Raw genomic sequence first — 20411 nt, 5'->3', positions numbered from 1 at the left:
AATGGTGTCACATAAATATTGAAAAGGGTGGGTGAAAGTGCCTACCCTTGTGGGACTCCACAAGGGAGATGAAATGTGTCCGATTTAACATTGTCCCAGCAAACCTTATGTTCTCGGTTTGCCAGGAAAGAAGAAAGAAGAGCCAGCGCCGTATCATTGATCCCACTCGCCTTCAGCCGTTGCATGAGAATTAGATGATTCACCTTGTCAAACGCGGCTGACAGGTCAAGTAGGACCAGGATCGCCCCTCCACCACTATCAATTTGCATGTGAAGTTCTTACGTGGCCACAACCGATTCGGACTCTGTAGAGTGGTCTGCACAGAAACCATGTAACCATGTTGTGAGGTATCCAGAGTATTACTGGAGATATGAAAGTCATTTAATTCCTGATTAATGTCTTTCTCCAAAACCTTGGCCGCCAAAGGGAGACGGGGGGTAGGTCTATAGCTCTTGACATCCCTAGGGTCCATAGAGGGCTTCTTTAAAATGGGCCTAATACAGGCTTTCTTCCATACTGTAGAAAATCTCCAGATCCTACAAAATGGTGTTAAATAGGGGGGGGGGGAGGGGGGGCGCAGACAGCTTGTTAGTCTAGAGGCCTCATGAATTATATTCGGTGGACAGGGGTCCTCTGGTGAGCTAGACTTAATAGACAGTAAGAGATCGTTTACAGAGTCCTGTGTAACTAGGGAGAAACTAGATAAGTGGTTAGAAGTTGCTGAACCCTCCTCATTGTACTGAACGACAGGAATATGGGGGCCAGAATCCAATCCCTCCAATTCGTTGTATATTGTTTGCACCTTTGTCTGAAAGAACCCTGCCATTTGGTCACATACATTTTGGTAGGGATAAAACAAGTCTTCTTGTTGAAGCTTGGATAGGGAGGCAACAGTCTTAAAGAGTTCTCTGGTAGAATTATTTGCCTTCTCTATCTTGCCAGTATAAAACTCTGTTTTACCTCTACAAATAGCTTCTTTGTAATCTGTAAGAGACTTATTATAGCTAAGCTTGCCTTCTGTAGTATAATGCAACCTCAATTCGAGTTCAGCGCGCCAGCATTTTGATTTCAGGTCTTTCAACTCCGCAGTATACCAAGGGGCAGTAGGTTTATGTCTACGTTGGGAAACTGATCTTAAAGGGGCTAGTTGGACTATTGCTTCACTTATCGAACTGTCATAATTCGCTCGGATGGCGACCTTCTTAACTAAATATATCAAAGGCCCAAAGAAGTGCATTGACGGGTCTTGGTGGGCTTGCCAAGACAAACTGTCGGACATCACGGGCCCCTTAGTGAAGATCTTCAATATGGCGGAGGGAGCCAAAGCGTCCGGAGCCTCGATTCCTCCGGATGTCTTCTCCAGTTGGGCGCACTAGTAAGGAATTATTGGCAGAGAGAAAAGTAACATTACACCAACTCTTCAACCAAAGAAGAATTAGATCATGCAGGCAGGCGGTATTGTCCTGTTTTGCCCTAACGGACTTACAGTTGAACTGCCGTTTCGTGAGATTTCCCATCAAGGTTGAAAATAAACTAATGGCAGTGATACACAAGGACGAAATGGATGCATACCATATATATATAAGACTCGAAACAGGGAATAGCTTGCATATATGGAACTTGCTAATTATACTGCACAAATGGCACTTTAAGTTTCAAGTCACTTTCTTAATCCACTCTTTCATTCTGAAAAACGTATTACTTTGGATACAAGTAAATTTTAACCCATCATGTAATGTTAATGCCGTTTTGTGTGTGCTTGGATCACTGCACTATGGATCAGTCTCAACTTTGTACATAAAAATCCTTTTTTAATCTATTTGTAATGACTCTCTTAAATTTTATCGCATGTACATTGTTCCACTGAACTATTTTATATGTCGGTATAATGATGCATAGGTTTTAATTAACCATGCGAACAAATAAATAAATGACTTACAACACAATTACTTACTGTGCACTCAAGTGGTTGCCCAAATGTTTACAGAGGAGGGAAGGTGGAAGTTCTGTGTGGAGCAGCTGGTGAAAGCTGCTGAGATGGATGACTAGATGGTAGATGGATGGATTCCTTCGGATACAATAAACCTCTTCTGACAACTTACAAGCATGGACTTTTCCTTGGTTTCACTGGAAACATCACACCATTGTTACAGTACATTGTATCCACACTGGAGACGGATCCAGCTATAGTAAAACCACTAGAACATGTGCAACACAACAACACTTCCGAGGAACTTATGTCTGAAAAGCAAACTTGATTATTATTTTACTCAAAGGGTCGCTGTCAACCCTTTTAATCATCCTATTAATTAGAGTTAAAATGTGCTAAAACATGACTAGCATTCCTTAGGTGGTTCCTGATTGAGGGTGCCAAGACATTTGACTATATAAGCCTTGTTACGTGTATAAGTGCTTTTTGCGTCCACACACTGACAAAGATGTTTTTGAAACTGATGTCGGACATACCGCAGGAGATGTAACAAAAAGTAAAAGAGATTCTGATGCCAACATGGGCATGAAATGGATGTATTGAAGACGAACGTCTCTGAATAAACTATAGGAAAGTCACGTGTCCAAACAAATGTTAAAAGTGAACTAAGGAGCTAGTTTCCTATATGAAAGGTCTGATCCACATATAATAAGTACGGATGCGTTGGCTACATTGGCAGTATAGGTGGACAATATGTGAGAAAATATTAATAAAGGATTATGAAGAAAGATTTTAAACAAATTTGGACTGAGTCTGTGCACTACTTGACTCAGGGCATCTAGAATATACAATCAATTTTGTAAAGGAGTAAATAGTGGGTGCTGATCACTTTTGTTGAAAGAAGATACTAGTCCATCTGAGCCAGGCCTGTTCAAACACACTCTCAGGCAGATGCCCTAGATGGAACATCAATCAGGGGATATGAGTCAAGTCAGGTTCACAAGCTTGCATGCCGAAGTTCCTGAAACCTCTTGTACGTCTGCCAGGGCCATCCCTAGGGCAGTGTGACCGGTGACACCACACCAGGAGGTGCGTGTTTTCAACTAAAGTATGGTTTTAAATGCACCAGCTGCTGCGTTTCTGGCCTCCAGGAATTTTAAGGCAGCAATAAAAATGACAAGATAACTGGTGATTAATGGACCTGCTGGAGAGAGGGATTGGAGTTTTGTCTAGTGGCAATTTTGACTCCTCTAATGTAGCGCAGGTAGAGTATATATGCCTGCCACAAAGCATGTGTACCATGCACCTCACAAAGTGCACATAATGAAAATAGGTCATTGGGTTAGTGCTTTTATCAAAGAGATCCTTTTGTTACTTGGAGTTTATAGGTTAAAATCCATATATAGAATAGTGAGCTATTAACTGTCATAGAGTGTATGCAAAGTGCAAAGTATAGGTGGGGGAGTTAAGATTTCCCCCCCCCCCACCAATCTTTCACTATCCCAATGTTGTAAAAAGGGTTAATTTGTTATAAATCTTTCTTATTAGTAAAGACCACCCCCAATCATGATGTTCCATTTTAAATTATGTTTGTGCTTCTCAATACTCCTCATGTATACCATCTACCAGTATGGATGACTTGTGGCTCCTATACCTTGTAGTCCTCTGTCTAAAGTAACATTGCCTACAAACTGATTTACACCTACTTATGATTCATTGTCTCTGGTGTAGATTGTGAGTGATGTAAAGTGCTCAGACACCCTACACTGGTATGAGTGGCGCTATAAAACAAAAGAAATACATGTGATAGACAGTGGTTATGGAGAATTAAGGGGCCCTATTAAAGGGTGTCAGTGAGGGAATCCTTAGGGGAAGTGGTCATTGGGGGGTGCACACAAACACGGTCGCACAGGGCGCCACCAGCGTTAAAGCCGGCCCTGAGGTCTGCTGAAGAGTGCTGCATCAATCCTTAGAAGAGTAGAACGGTCAGTATGTGTGATCAATGATAACCAGAAAACATCACTGTGAGCCTTACAGATATTCGTAAGAGTGCATAGTGCTACTGAGGACCTAGAACGCAATATGAAGCAGCCTCTCACAGAGCAATATTTATTACTTAACTCGAAATTAAAAGGGTTTTGAGGATGTAAACTGTATTTAGGTTCAATATTTCCTCCATTGAGTCTGAGCTTGAATATGCTGTACAGAGAGCAGCAGACCTGCAGTGTAGGTGCTGCCTCCACTTCTGGGGGTACGCCTGTACATGTCAGGCTGTGGCTGGTCATTCCAAAATCTTTTTTAGTTACTAGCATTTAACAAGGCCCGATGTACTAATAATTTTTTGCACATGCAAAACTAGTGGTGTTAAAAAATGTATGCTTTGATAGTGCAAAAACAGAATTGCAATGTACCAAAGGGACAGTTGCGAAAGTAATTGTTGTTCATAATGCCACTACTGAGAGACCTTAGAACTGGTAGAAAAAGGATGTGTGTGAAAGGGACACCCCTTTCCTAGACGTTTATAATGACATGCAGTATTACTAAGCAATAGTTAAAACAGTCTCAAACCGTTAATTTAGATACCAAAATCTTACAAAGGGTGGTCGCCACTTGCGAAGTGGAAGCTGACCATGAGAAACAGATCTCGCTTTGAGAATGACAGTTTTGGGCATCGGGGTGGACAGCAGTGGCGGCTGCTGCTTAACAGGGGTGTTGGTGGGGGTAACATTTTTTTTTTTTTTAAACATCACTTACCTGCAGGCTAGCCGCGGCCTCTCGGTCCTCTTTGGCTCTTCAGTCGACACCAGTAGCACGGTGCAGGAAACACAAAGGCTCCCAGATTTCCCTAGCCAATGACAACGCTGCATGACCGCAGCATTGTGATTGGTCTGAGCGCCGTGGTTCGGCGCTCAGACAGGGAGTGTGAGCATGTTCTCCACCCAGGTGGTGCAATACAGCCTGGTGGAGAACATGCCAAGTGCAAATGACTGTTTGGCCGGCCCAAGATGGCCAGCCAAACTGTCATGCGCACTTAAGAGCGTGCCCACCACTCCTCCCCCATCCCCTGTGACAGCCCAGCCCCGCACCGCACCAAACCAGCTGAGCCACAAAGGAAAAATAAAATGATAATAACAATGCTTTACTATCATTTTCTTTTTTCAACTGCTCACAGAGCAGTGGGGCGACGCTCCTCTGCAGCTGCTGGTGGACAGGCAGTCAAATGGACCGTGGCATTCCTTTATATCATGCCATAATTTTCTGTGGTGGTACACAATGAAAGGTCACAGTGGAATTGATTTGCAAAAATGAAAGAGAACACATATGTCAGCAATGTATATAATTTAGGACAACACCCAAAGGATACGATGAATGACTGTGATTTAATAAGTTACACAAGTTTTGGTCAAAAGATGAACAGTTCAACGAACACAATAAATGTCAACATCATCATTTTAGTTAAAACAGGTGCAGGTAAGGTGACAAGTGCAAGAGTTGGGATCAGTGCAAGTGATGTGCAAGGGGAAGGTAGTGCATATAGATACATCCACAATACATTCAGGGACCTATCCTGCCGGTTTAGTGGCATAAACAACAAATGTAACAACATAAACAGAGAAAGCAGTTATAGAATCACTGTCAATCCGGTTTGTTGATAGAGGAAAAGAGAGAAAGTCGACGTTTCGACCCCTGTTCGGAACAACAAAGTGAATGTCTTAGAGGCGGGGTCTTCATCAGGACCAAGGAATGAAGGTGGGGGATTTTTTTAGCGCACCAGCATCAGCAGGAAGACTTTGTGCTGGGAAATGAGAAAATGGGCCACCATGGCTCCAATTAAGGGTTGGGTCAAGCACCTTAGAAGACAATTTGCTAAGGGAGTCTGATCATTCAGAGGGGAGGACCAGGGTTCAAACGTAACCAAGGCTCCAGGGCAGCATCGAAGCATCTGACAGCTAACTAATTTTCTGTGAACTCACTACTGACAGCTCTGGCTATCTGTCGAGAGCCAGCACTGAATACAATACTCCACAGAGTCAATCCTTGGTCCATTTTGGATGGCTTTTGTGTCAATCTCAGATGCCATGCTCATTTTATGCCTCCCACCCTTTCTGAGTTTGACCTTTTGGTTTTGCAGTCTGTAGATTCTTCTTTCGTCCTGATCCACACTAAACATTCAAACAATTCCTCATTTAAACAACACCAGTTTGTTGCAGTTTATTGCCACCTAGTGGTCACTAGAAAAACTGCAGCAGAAATGTGATAGATACAAATTGATATTGAGCTTAAGACATTGAAGACTACTTTAAACAAGCAAGGACCATGCCAATCGGTCACACTTACATGTTAAGATAAGTGAGACCGATTGGCTTTGCCAATGCTTGTTGTTTTTTCATTGCAGCGCCCATCCCACTGTGGGACAGAGGCTGCAATATTGGCATTTTAGCAAATGTGAATGCAAGAATAAAAGCCTGATATCTCTTGCAGGCCTCAATCCCTGCTTTTCCAGACAGTCACAACATTTTCAAATGGAATCCTGCCACATTACTAGTAATTGTTGCTAGTAATGCAGCACAACATGACATTTTTTGCACTGGGACACATTAGTGGATCCATAGCAGCACATAGGCAATTTCCATGCAATAGTTTAACCATTATGCCAGATCAACCCTAAATCAGTTGCACTCCCTTGGAGCTCTTTATGAGCGGTCAGCTCAATCACAAGGCTATGACCAGAATAACCATTAGTGATGACTCTGGACACCGTGCCATAAAACCGCTGGACTCCTTGACTTCATTTCAGAATTATAAATTAAGAGGCTCGCATATATTACATTACTGGAGATATTATTTCCACAGTTTCAGATTTCCACAGGGATATTTCATTTTTACACAAGTAAAAAGTGGGTTTCTATATAAATAATATTTAAGGTCGAAAATGCAGGTACTAGCTAAGCACATAACTAATTCTTTAATGTTTATATGTTCATCGAATCGAATGGTACTTGTATAGCATGGATTATCACCCGTGAGGGTATCCAGGCACTGGGCTGCGGGATTCAGTGGAAAAACCAGGACTCTAGTTTCTTCCAGAAGTCTGTCAGTGAGAGCGATATTCGGAGGTAGAGGACGTTCCAGAGCTTGGAGGCGAGGTGGGAGAAGGAGCGTCCTCCGGAACGGCGGATGTGCGGAGTCTGTGCGAGAGCAAGGTGGGCAGAGCAGAGATTTCTGGATGGTTGGCGGAAGCTCAGGTGGTGGTTCATGTATGCAGGTCCCTGGTCATGGAGGGCTTTGTAGGCGGGAGTCTAGCTTGAACTGTTAACTCTTCTGGATGGTGAGCCATTAGAGGTCTCTCAGGTGCTGGGTAATGTGGGTCCTTTAGGGCAGGTTGAGGATCAGTCTGGCTGCTGCGTTCTGTATCATCTGGAGTCTTCTCATGAGTTTGCTGGTGGTGCCTGTATACAGTACATCGTCGTAGTCAAAACGGCTGGTGATGAGGGCCTGCGTCACTGTTTTTCTGGTGCTGATGATGAGCCATTTGAAGATTCAGCAGAGCATGCCTGAGAGTGTGGAAGCAGGCTGGGGAGATGGCGTTGACCGGTCGTTTCATGGAGAGTTCGCTGTACAGGATGATGATGAGGCTCCGAGAGTGTTCTTTCGGTATGGGGGTGGGTCAGAGTTCCGATGGCCACCAGGTGTCGATCCAGGGGAGGTGTGGCTACCTCAAAATCAGCACTTTGGTTTTGTCTGTGTTAAGTTTCAGGCAGTTGCCCTTCATCCAGGCGGAGACATTTTTTTGCAGTTGTGGAAGTTGGACTTCGTAATGGTTTGGTCCGCTGAGAGCAAAAGGATGAGGTGGGTGTTGTCGACGTAGGAAATTTTATTGATATCGTGCGCTCTGGCGATGTCTGCTAGCAAGGTCATGTAGATGTTGAATAGGGTAGGAATGAGGGATGAACCTTGAGGGACACCGCTCATTGAGCGTTTGGGTTGTGAGGTGAAGGTGGGGTGGAGGGGGGAGTGGGAAGAAGGATCTTCTGGGTGCGCCCCCTGAGGAAAGATGCCATCCACCTAAGGGTGTCTTTTTCGATTCCATTCTGGTGTAGTCGTTTGATGAGTGTGAGGTGGGAGACAGTGTCAAAGGCTGCAGAAAAGTTAAGGATCAGGATGGCAGATTCTCCTCTGCCAGGTAGGGTGCGGATGTCGTCTATCACGGCGATCAGGCTCTGAATCCTGATTGGGAGGGGTTTACCAGGTTGTTTCTCTCCAGCTGTTCAGTGAGTTGGAGGTTGATGGCTTTCTCCAGAACTTTGGAAGGAAATCGGAGGAGCAAGACGGGGCAGTAGTTTTGGAGATCACTGTGGTCTGCGGGGGGTTTCCTGAGGAGGGGTTCTGACCTCCGAGTGTTTCCAGGTTTTGGCAAAGGTGGCTGTGGTGAAGGAGGTATTGAGGATAGTGGTGAGCTGGTGGCTGATCTCGTCCCTTCCAAGGTTGAAGAGCCGGTGGGGACATGGGTCAGAGGGTGCTCCCGAACGGATGGAGTTCATTAGTGCAGTAGTGTTCGGTGTTGTGAAAGTGATCTGCTACAGAGTCGCAGAGTTCCTGTGAGGTGGTGATCAAGTTCTCAGTGGCTGATGGGCAGATGAGGAAGGTGAAAAGGTTCTTGGTCTGGTTGGCGCTGGCCTTGATGAGGTTTGCCAGGGCCTCCCTTTTCGTGTCTCTGAGTTGATGGTGGTAGGTGTTGCGGGCCGACTTGAAGGTGGCTCGATCGCGGTGTCGCTTCTGCTGGTACGCCATCTTCTTTCTAGGTGTTTGCATCTGCATTTCAACGCGCCGATTTCTGGGGTGTACTAGCAGCCTTGTTTGGTGGGTCTGTGCATTTTGGCTGGTTTGGTGTGGGCAACTCGGTCGGCGGTGAAGGTGATCCAGTCGTTGAAGTTCTCTACTACTCGATTCAGGTTGGTAGAGTCGTCAGGCTGGGTGATGCGGAGGGCGTCGCCCATTGGTGCTGAGTGACTGTTCTCAGTTGCGGAAGGGGCGCTGTGGTGGTTAGGGGCGCTGTGGTGGTTGGGGTTGCTGCGGGGTGGTTCAGCGATAGTGGCCTAGGATGTATCATGTTCTGTATGCGAGGTCTGAGACCAGCTGCGTGAGGCCAATGTTGTCCATTTGTTCCAAGTCAGTGGAGTTGGTATCTGTGGGGTCATCCAGGTGGAAATTGAGGTCTCCCAGGAAGAAGTAGTGATGTGATTAATTCTGTGATGGTGTCACTGAGGCTGGTTTGAGGTCCTGGGGGTCTGTATGCGAGGGTGCCTTTGGTGGTAGTATTGTCGTCAGTGTGGTGTTGGATGTTGAGGTGTTCCATGATTGGCATGGGTTTGTCTTCAGTGGTGGTGCAGAGGATTGGTTCCTTGTGTATAATGGTGATACCACCTCCGTGTCTGTTGGTGCGGGCATCATGTGCAAGTGTCTGATCTAGGAAAAGCTGCAAGAAAATTAAGCTAACAGGCAAATACCATCAACAACTTCACTAATTCAATTTGTGGGCAACTGCTGAAAATGAAGCAGGCTCCTTCTTTATGGCATGTCAAGACATGATCTTTGGAATAAAAAGAGCATCTTGCTAGAAGCAGTGGTTGTGACTACATTTTAGTTATACGTTCCCAGGTTATATGTGCATAGTGACAACGTGACGTTATGTTCTTTAATACAAGCATGCGTCATGTAACTTTGAACTCTTCTCTCTAACCAGCATGAACATTTTGTGGCACCTTCCAGAATTTTATTCAACGCCAGTGCGACATACAAAGTTCTCAATCCGAAGAATAATTTACTCACTGTGAAACCAAAGTGGTTTTTGTAAACAGCAAACTTAAACACGCCTATATGACACAGCAAAATTTGGTGAGCAATATACTTCCAATAGAAAATGAGAAACAAGCATTGGCAAAACCAGTAGGTCTGGTGTTGGCTGTCAGTCTTTAGACTTTGCCAATGCTGATTTTATTTTTTCGTGGTTTTTGCAAAACTTTGTTGGAGATCTGCAGGGCTCCTGCCAACATAAATATATGAAAATAATTGTCTAAAAAGCAAGCTGTTTTGGTGGCAAAAAAACAATCCTCGTCATAGTAGTGGCACTGAAGAAAACTACTTTCTGTGCAGATGTGCTCCTTGTCAACATGCAGTAAAATTAGCCAACAGGCTAGAAGGCTGGCTAAGAGCCTATTTATGTAAATATATTACACATATAATATTAATACAATCGAAATGTGTTGGTCAACACCAGAACCAACAAGCACTGGCATCTCAAATAGGTCTCACCTTTTGGACTATAGAAGTATTTAGCCATGCAGCACATTATCGTGGGTGGAAAGCCACTAGGTTTTGGCAACCCGAGAGCTATTGGCATTGTCTTTGTGAATGTGTTTGGGCCTTTCCAAATATGTCAAATTTATATTACACAGCGTTTGTCTCAGCACAAATCGGACAAAATTCTAAGAATATAGCATCATAAGGGAGGAAGCCGGTTCTGCGTGGCAGGGAATTCCAAGTGACATTTCATCGGACATTTCACTGGACAAAGCACATGGATGAATTGTTCTGAATAACAGCAGAATAAAGACAAACAAGGACATATGTGGTCTGAAGAGAATACAGAAAAAAGGGAGGCTGCACGGGTTAAGACACCTCCTCCATAACCAGCAACATGGACAGGGCTGTGATTGAATGGCCTCTCCCGTAGGCTTTCGGCACTGTGCTAAACTAAAATCTTGACATCAGTCGAGAGGGTTAGGGAAGAACTAGTGAGCTTGAGGGGGGTAAACAATTGGAACACGGTTGGAGTCACTTGGATACGAGACAAGAACGAAGTGCGTCCGTTCGTTAATTCCGTTCCGTGTTTGCCTTCTTGTTAACAAAATCGGTTTCTGTAATCTGCAATACAAGTGAGTGACCACGTGATAGCACCATGCTAGTGAGCAAGCCTTTTGGAAGGACATTCTATTTGTAGTACAGAGTACTGCAAAATGGTTATTAAATAGTGTTAAAATGGTAAAAGTCTTGTAGCACGATCGATATTCATTACGCAAACGCATTGCCATTTAAAATACGCGTCACGCACTGCCTATACTAGAATGAATTATTTTTGACCAATCAGCACTAGTTTCCCCTGAATCCTATAGCAGTGTATGGGTTTTCAACAATAATAAATTGTTATAGGCAAAATGTTAGTAGGCGCAAGTTACATCCATTTCTATCTCATGGTGTAGATTTGGTGTGAGCTGACCTGTGCATTTAACCAGTACAAATCCTTCTTTTTTTCTGCCGGGAATAGAGACGGCGGAATCAAAAATATGGCACCACATCCAGGTACAGCAGAAACATATGTAAAACTACTGAACTGGAATTTCCACATGGGCATCGTGCGGGTTTCCTTTTGTTTTGTAAAATGGTAACAGAGCAAAATAATTCACTTCATTATGAAGCAGCAATTAAAATGAACTCGGCTGCAGCATTAGGAGACAAGATAGGCGGCACTGCTTTGGATCGCATAATAATCGTGCATTCCAAAGTACTGCCAACCATCTAAAATGCTGATCAAGAGGGGGGAGTATATGGCGTAAGGGCTAGCTAGGGTGGTTGGAGTATCAGCGGGAGGCTAAACATCCTCGGTTTCTGGGTAAATCACTAAATCTCTCCGTTAATTCTTCATGCTTGTGTCCCTATGAGTAATGGAACGTCTGATACCGTTACCTTGGGTTCGCACTATGTGAAAGAAAAGAAAAATTTCTTTAAAGCACAGAATTTACAAATACATTAATACAGGAAAGCCTTGATGGGGGTGTAGTGGGGAGCGGCCGTGGTTGCGTGCTAAAGAAGCACATCAATTACAAACATGAACAGGAAAGCCTTTCTGGGGGATGAAGGGCCGCTTTAGTATGGAAAAAATTACAAATGGAAACCTTCCAAAATCATGCGCTGGATTCGGGCTCAGGCTGGAAGCAATGAAATAAGAAGTGCGCCTCCACAAATACAGAAAAAAGCCAGGATGAAGTACTAGGATGATACTCTGGGGAGGGAGTAAGAGAAGAGAAGGAGGGACATATACCAAAAATAAACCACATGGAAGCAAACTTTTACAAGCTATGCTCTCATTAACAAATCAACAGCGATGGGTGGGCTGAAAGTCCAGAGAGTGAATACAGCATGTCTCAAAGAGACCGCACATGTGCTGCCTAGGTGGGACCTAAAAAAGCCAAAAACAGTCAAAATGAGACAATAAAATACCTGGGTGATTTGAGGACACAGAGAAGGATATGCAATATGCACATCTACAGGACTGAATAACAAGGTCAGATCTAAAGAATGCAGATTTCTTTATCTGCATAAGACATCAGCATCGGCTGCCCTTGCAGGGCACCTATGACAGAGGGAATTGTCTCCATTTGGTTTGCAATCTACTCCAAGGTGCTATACAAAGTTATTTAGTCTCGTTGATTTGGTTCTTTGCCCGGAAATGATGTAATAAATCAGATACTTTAGCTGAACTATGTTTCAGGATCATCTCAAATTCAATTTACAGCTGGTTCTGGCAGTGCAGTTGTATTGTCAATTTGTCACTATACAGCCAGGTTTATCTGCAAGAACTTCAGAACAAAACATAGAATGTTTAAGATTTGTGATGGACTCAAAAACTTTAGTATTCCAACTGCCAGAGGAAAAGATAAGAGATAGTAACTAGAAAATAAAGTGATTTTCCCCTTGACAGATTAGAGCAGTAGGTCTGCTGTCAGTCTGTATCCACTTGATTATCTCAAACTTGTGATAATACATAGAAAAATGGTTAAGTTTGGAATTTAACATGGACATTTTATCTCAAACAGGATCTAGCCAAATTAATCCTGGACATTTTCAGACACTTGAGCCCTTCTGAAAGCTTTTAATAAAACTCGCACAGATTGTTTAAATTGTTAGATAACATTTTATGTGCATTATAATGTTATTCAGATTTTTAAATGTTGGCAATCGCGTCACTTGAAAAGTAGTATTCAATGGAAGATGAAGTTTAATATATTTATAAAGTGTAAATTGTAACGATTTTAAGTAATCATATACAATAAACTATTTGACTTGACTCTTCCAAGGTTTACAGTCCGCCATGTTGAAAAAGCTTGCTAGCATATAGATGGTAGGACCATTTTTGTATTTAAATCAGAATATGTCATAGCAAAAGATGCAACTCGGGTAGAGGATGTAGCCAGGAATTATTTTAATTAAAAACTGGTCTCCCACCCCAAAGTCTTTCCCTATACATTGCCTAGAACTTTAGACTGTTTACTTTGTGGGTTTAGGCAAGAAAGATCAACAGATAACATGTGGTTAATTGGTACATTAGTATACGGAGTCCAGTAAATCAACTGGCCAGTGGAAAAAGACCAAGAAAATTAGCAGAACTACCAAAGGATATTTGTCACAGTTTATATATTGTAAAATGAACCAAAACCAGAATTTCTATTCACAGTGGTGGATATTCAGTTATCTGAAGGACCGGAAAACTTGGAATTGGTATGGTTGGCTATTCTGATTTTCAAAATGACTCCTCTAATGACCAATTGAAAAAGCGCATGTATCCTGTTGAACTTGGCAGAAAGCACTTATTAAGTGATCTATAAATCGGACAAAACAAAAACAGCTATTAGTTATTGGCTACACCCTAATTGGGTCGTCTGCTTTCACAACATCCCCACATTTCTAGTACACCACGGCTGGCAAGGGGGTACACAGCTTCTTCATTCTCAAGGCACTGCTGAATGTTCCCTATTAAGCAGGTCAAGAGAAAATTATGATCTTTCCTGCAGAGCACATATGCAAAAGATGATTGAAGTCTTCTAAGAATACTAAAAGCAGGTTTGAGGTAGCCGTCCCAGAACTAAAATATTATGGAGAAGTGGGAAGTGATAACTGGTCCATTTGAAAGCCATACAGCACAACAAAGTCATGAGCCCTAAAGAGAAAGAAGGTAACTTTAGCAAGAACAGACTGATGAAAACATTGATAACAATATTTTTAGACAGTGGCTGCAACCACATTAGCTAGCATGCCAGTGCCCTCCTTTTTCTCCACAAGGGAAGTAACGTTAAACAAAGACGAGAATACACGCAACTCCAAATGTGGAGAAAAGCACCCGCTATAGGTCAGAAGCAAACGTACAAAGTGAAAATAAATCCGATTGCTGCACAGGCTGGTGGACTTAGGGCCTTATTCTCCCCTTCTAGAGCTCACTTTACTGCCAGACAGAGGTAGAACATGAAGCCCCTTTCCATGATGTCACAGACATAGGCAACTAAACATTAAATAGTATGATCACAAGAGTATTTGAGCAATAGAATGATCAGGCACTAAATCTTGGTGGGGATGCTAGTGAATGGCAGGATCACTAAATGAACAATAACGAGCCTATGAATAAATGCACAAGTCAACACAACAACTGCCTCCGAGTTCTTGATTGTAGTGACTAAGAAGAAAGAGAATATTCTTCCCTGTGGTGATTAGAACACAGCAGTAATTCTCCTGTAAAACTTTATTACCATACCATCTCTATCATAGCATTGAAAAAGAAGAATTAAAGAGATAATTAGATCAGGGTCAATGTCCTACCAGCCTGCCAGCCCACCATGGCAGCACAGGTGATGGCCCCTGTTCCCCTGACGCAAGACAGCCCATCAAATTTAGAGATCCCAGCCTCTCTGACAGAGGGTTCTAAGCCTGCATTAGAGAAGCTGAAACAGTGGCTCCACTGCAGACTTAGTGAAATGCAATGGGGATGCCATTTTGTTTTTGCCCTGCTTGTAATTTCTGAATTTTACACAAACAAGCTTCCAAAATGGGAGATTGTTTTGTTTGAGATTAATCCCAATGTGTCTAGGCCATTGATGTATTTCCCTTCCCTGGAGCGCCAAAATTTGATTAGTGGTCCCAAGCATGAATAGCCCACCTTGTCTAGTAGGGAAAAGTAACCATCACTTTAAACCAGCAAGGATATTCTAGAGATCGCCTTTTCATTTCACATAGCTCTTCGCCTCACAGGGGAAGTATGGATATGCATGCCCAAAGGAAAATCCCAAGAGCAACTTCCCATATGCACGATCCCCAATGTACAGCAGGCTGCCGCAAACCCAACCTTCTCTTTTCCAAGCCTCACAGAAACTCTACAGAATATCTGTAGCATCCTCGACTGAAGAACCAAAGACCAAAACCATGTACCTTCAAGAAAAGCCTTCTACACTTTACTGTTCTGAACACTACTAACTGTTTTGGGTTGTAAACATAGAAGAATTAGAATATTAAAAATGAACACAATAACAAAAGTAGTAAAATATACAAAAAGTATCATACCTTTGGTGAGGTGTACTTGAGGGATGCTGGAAGATCGTGAATCTGTTTCTTCTGCATTAGTGTATGATTCAAAGGAGTCACTCTTGTATGAATGACTAGCGTCACTTTCATTGGTGATGGAATCAAATGTATCATCTGAATAATTTGACTCGGAGCTCCTGGAATTTGGGTCCGTCTTTATCGACTCTAAATCGGAATCCTCAAAGAGACTTTCCTGATCAGCCATGACACTGCAAGAAGTGAAAAAGATATAACTATTCAGCTTTCTTTACTGAGTAAATACAAATAGACATGCCTCATTTCTCGTCCTCAAATATTAGCCCTTTACGCGTTCTATTGCTGGAAGAATAAGCACCATCATAGGTGCAGTTTCTTTCTCTTGAGATGATAAAAAAAGATTATTTCAAACAACCTCTCTGTGGTGCACTGATGTCTACATACCTTTTCAGGGAAACGGGTCTTTTCTAATACCCTAATTTGAAAAGAATGGTTTAATGTAGGTCTTCTAACCATACTGAAAAAGTCATGATAGGTGAGGGTATGTCCTCCTGACACAGTAGCATTTATACTCTTGTGAATACTGAGCTGGCGAATGATGATGGTCTCAAAGTACTAGAAGCAAATGCTCCCCAGAGCAGCTGAACCCGGTTATCCTCAGTACCTCTACTATTGAAATAGAGAGCGAAAGTCAGACCCCTTGGGCACTTATTTACCTCCCTACCTACAATGCCATCTTGGCGAAGCTGAAGTCAAGTTTTCTTTATCAACAGAGGTGAGAGTGACGTTGCGCTCTACAGGTCTTAATCTTTGCATGATTGATTGACTGGGAGCAGTATAAACCTTATACGAATTTTGCGTCTCCCCGCTGAACCTAGGTCTCTATTTGGAGCATCTGACTGACCATTTCAAATCAGCACGTAGAACCTATTTTGTCATACAAAAATGACAGACAGGGAAGTGTTAGTCAAAATAGGCAAAATCAGTTAATCAAATAAATGAGAGTGAAGAGCTCAGTTAGAGTAAAGAAATTTGTCAAAGAGCTTAGTAGCGTTCAGGTCAGCAAAATAAAGAGCACAATTTGGGAGATCGATCCGGCGTGGATTCACCGCCTCGGGACAATGAGAGGGAGTCTCCCTACACTTGCAAAAGAGAACACTTTTATAGGGTTATAGACAAAGGATTTCATACATGTACTACACTTGCGCATGGCTCTCCTAGTTTAAACCCAATCAGAATTAAGCAAAGAGAAACAATTGCAGATGAAGACATTTGGAAAGTTTCTCAAAATTCTACAACATGAAACTTCTCACAGACACCACCTGTTCTGGTGGAAATATTGCTACATCATGTGAGATTCCGCTAAGACAGCTAGCTGCAAACGTGAAGAGGACAAACGTTATTCAGAACAGCGTATAAAGCTCACTGTTTGCACATAAAGCATGTTTTAACTATAATCTCCAGATATAAAATACAAATGTATCCACGTGGTGCAATGAACGTCACAACAAGATGGAGTCTGAGGGCTAAAAGCTCTATATTAGCCAAAGTTTGTGTTCTCATTTGTGTAAAGCATTACATTAAACAAGTATTGGTAGTGCCAATAGGTCTCGCCGTATATTGGAGTTTAGTATATAAAAAGTATTACAGAGCAGTGGTAGCAAAACAGAAAACAAACCCAGACAACGTCAACAAAAAAGAAAGAAAATAAATGATCTACCGTATTTTTTAATAACACGCAATGCTTAATATTAGTAAAATAAAATGCTCTGTGTTTTTTTAATATTATTTTTAAGTTTGACTGTTTGGTATAGTTGTATTAATCACACCAACAGACACAGCTTTAATTGGGCCGGGTCCTGCTGGTGCTCACCATTGTTAGCTCTAAAAAGCTGGTGCCGAAACAACTGCATATGCATATGCACTGCGATTTACTTCCAGCCACATATTACATGACTCTGGCATCTCTGCCCATGTCCGCTGGCAAAATGGAAAACAAACCCCGGCAACGTGAACAGAAAAGGAAAAAAAATAATCTACAGTATTTTTTAATAGCACGCAAAGCTTAATATTACTAAAATAAAATGCTCAGTGGTTTTTTTAATATCATTTTTAAGTTTGACTATTTGATATAGTTGTATTAATGAGCCCAAGAGAACCCGCTTTAATTGGCCAGGGTCCTGCCAGTGCTCACCATTGTTCGCTCTAAAAAGCTGGTGCCGAAACAAGTGCATATGCACTGCGATTTACTTCCAGCTACACCTTACATGACTCCAGCATCTCTGCCCATGTCCGTTGGCAAAACGGAAAACAAACCCCGACAATGTCAACAGAAAAGGAAACTAAAAATGTTCTACCGTATTTTTTAATAACACCTGCTTTAATTGGCCCGGGTCCTGCCGGTGCTCACCATCGTTAGCTCTTAAAAAGCTGGTGCCGAAACAAGTCCATATGCACTGCGATTTACTTCCAGCCACACCTAACATGACTCCAGCATCTCTGCCCACGTCCGCTGGGAAAACGGAAAACAAACCCCAACAACTTCAACAGAAAAGGAAACTAAAAACGCTGTACCGTATTATTTAATTAATAACACGCAATGTTACATATTAGTAAAATAAAATGCTCTGTGGTTTATTTAATATCATTTTTAACTTTGACTGTTGAAATAAAAGTCATACTGCAGTTACCATCAGGATAATTCATAACAGATGCATGGTAAAACGTAAACAAAGGCAGAGGGCTTCTTTAGGTCAGAATTGAAGTGACACTGCAGTTAAGATAAGGATAAACGCTGAAACAGAAACAAAGCCACAGAACTTCTTTATGTCAGAATGGAAGTCAGACTGCGGTTAACGGATAATAGCTAATAGATGCACGTATCTGTAAACAGGGGCCATCACACGCTTCACAGTGTGATTGCTAAACTAAATACTCACTAAGTGAAAATCGCCAGGAGAGAAGAGAGGGACTTTTACAACCCAACACCAATACAAAGGCTACATTTTTGAATGGCGCAGCCAACAGCCAATAGACAGCAGTCAATTTTTTGATACACATAGAATACAATACAACATGTCTTGCAGACAGCGCAAGCGCTGTCTAGGCTCGACCTAAACAATAGCGTTATCAAGAGCACCAAAATGCGTGGCTTTGAGCACTTTGAGTTTAAGAAAGAACAGGTACAACAGTCAGACGAAGTATTATGCAATTACTTGCATTAGAACAATAGAGGTCACAAAGCCTATTAAATGATTTAAAGACCTACTGCAAGTGAGAGCGGGAGGTTAAAGAATGGTAGATGAGGACACAGAGGGACACAATATATGTATACAACACATGACATGTTAATATGCATTGAGCACCAAGTATGAACTTTTAGTCAAGAATTATGTACGCCACATCTCTTGTGTATGCTTCCTTCAGACCTCTGCAGTTCAACGCTTTACAGAAGTAATTTGGGCTACATAACAAGGAAGATGTGGTCATGCACCAGTATATAATTCAAGAAAAAAATATTATTATTTGAGTAACATAAAAATAGTTTTGCAGATCTTTGAAAATATAGGTGTGGATAGAATCACATAATAAAATGTGAGCTACAGTACCAATTACTAGGGCTTCAGACAAGCAATTTAGACATTATATTTTACATCAAATAAAAGTCACCCATCATAAAAAGTGAGACTTATGTAAACTTATCAATAGCATTTCAGTTTAACATATGACATGATCACACAGGCTGAGATCAAGCTACTTACTTTTGCACAACTACTGTCGAAAACATTTTCGGACAACCCAATTTCAATAGCAGATTTCTACAGCACACATACGCGACTGTAGGTTGAAAAGCTGGAATTGCTAGAATAAAGAGGTTGGCCTTTATGTATAATCAATTCTGGCATTGTACTTTACCATTAAGACCATAGTTGAGGATACAGAGCTTCTTTAACCCAGGTTTGACTAAACTGAATAATCCTCTAGCAGTTCTATGACGGGGCAGAAATAATCCTCTAGCAGTTCTGTTGAAAACTAAAACAGCGATATGATTAAGCATTCACTAAAGACATGAATTCTCTCTAGTTGAAACATGTTTCTTGTCCTATGTTGACTAATGTCCGGACTCCATTTTGTATTGTCGCGTCTCCACGTGCTCAGCACGAGAAGAGTCCTACCTCTTTGCTAGTTGTTCTTGTAATCTGCCTAGTAAAAGTCTATAAATAGCTCCTTTGTCCGTCTGGCGCATGCCCAGACTTGACCACATCTGTTATCAGTTAGTCCTTGCTTGAACATGTTTTCGCGGGCTCAGGAAATTAGTTACTCCGCCCACATATTGATTCTGTATCGAAAATGCTCATAAAAGGTAATGAATTTCGCTTCATGTTGTATCCACCCACTTATGAGCCCCTCTTTTGTGTATAAAAGGGGACCATGTACGCAAGTTCTATGTGCTACCCTATGCAATACTGAAGAGTGTTGTATGGGTTGTAGGACCACCCTTAAGGGTTAATAAACTCTGTCTTTGTACTTTGCAGTTTCCGTGCCAACTTCCTTCCAGTTTTTGTTACAGGAGAGCGAACCCTTGTACTCTGCTGGCCTAGCTGGGGCCTGTATTCATCAATTGGCGCCCGTCACGTGGGGCTCATCGGCGACTCGGATGCTCGAAGGACTGGTCGTGACGAAGGGGAGGAATTTGGCCGGGGATGTGATCACTGCCAGTGGCGTCTTTTAGCCCCGGCATCCCGAGGTTTTCTTCCTCCCCTTCCGAACTGACCTTCTGGGTGGCGCCGGTCCTCGACTGAGACCTCTTCTGTCGGTTTTGCCGTGACAGCCGTTTGGGCGAATTTTGGAGCTTGGCAGTTGGAATCTGGATACTCTTGATTGGTAAGAACCGTTGTACGGTACTTGCTCCGAGTTTTGAAGCCTGGGTTGGCTATTTGAGTTTGGTTTTGTGATGACCGGTCATGCTTTGTATTGATTACTGTAAGAATATATGCGTTGCAACACATATAGGCAGGAAATGTGGAGATATTTCTCCGGAGCTGTGTAAATTTGAACGGCGCAACGTTTAAGTGCCATTTTTTGATAATACTGCATA

At 42.4% G+C, this 20411-nt stretch overlaps 1 protein-coding gene across 1 annotated transcript in view; it reads right to left on the bottom strand.

The window, feature by feature from the left end:
- Positions 1-20411, bottom strand: part of C5_2H8orf48 (chromosome 5_2 C8orf48 homolog) — a 285118-nt gene that overhangs the window by 232923 nt on the left and 31784 nt on the right. Inside the window, exon 2 of the mRNA XM_085608284.1 lies at positions 15317-15546. Within this exon, the coding sequence (XP_085464410.1) occupies positions 15317-15542 (226 nt within the window). The 5' untranslated portion in view covers positions 15543-15546. The remainder of the gene's footprint in view (positions 1-15316; positions 15547-20411) is intronic.

The sequence above is a fragment of the Triturus cristatus genome, chromosome 5_2 (genome assembly GCF_964204655.1).
Source record: "Triturus cristatus chromosome 5_2, aTriCri1.1, whole genome shotgun sequence".
Taxonomy (NCBI): domain Eukaryota; kingdom Metazoa; phylum Chordata; class Amphibia; order Caudata; family Salamandridae; genus Triturus; species Triturus cristatus.
The sequence above is the reverse complement of the archived record's forward strand: the minus strand, read 5'-3'. Positions and strand labels throughout refer to the sequence as shown.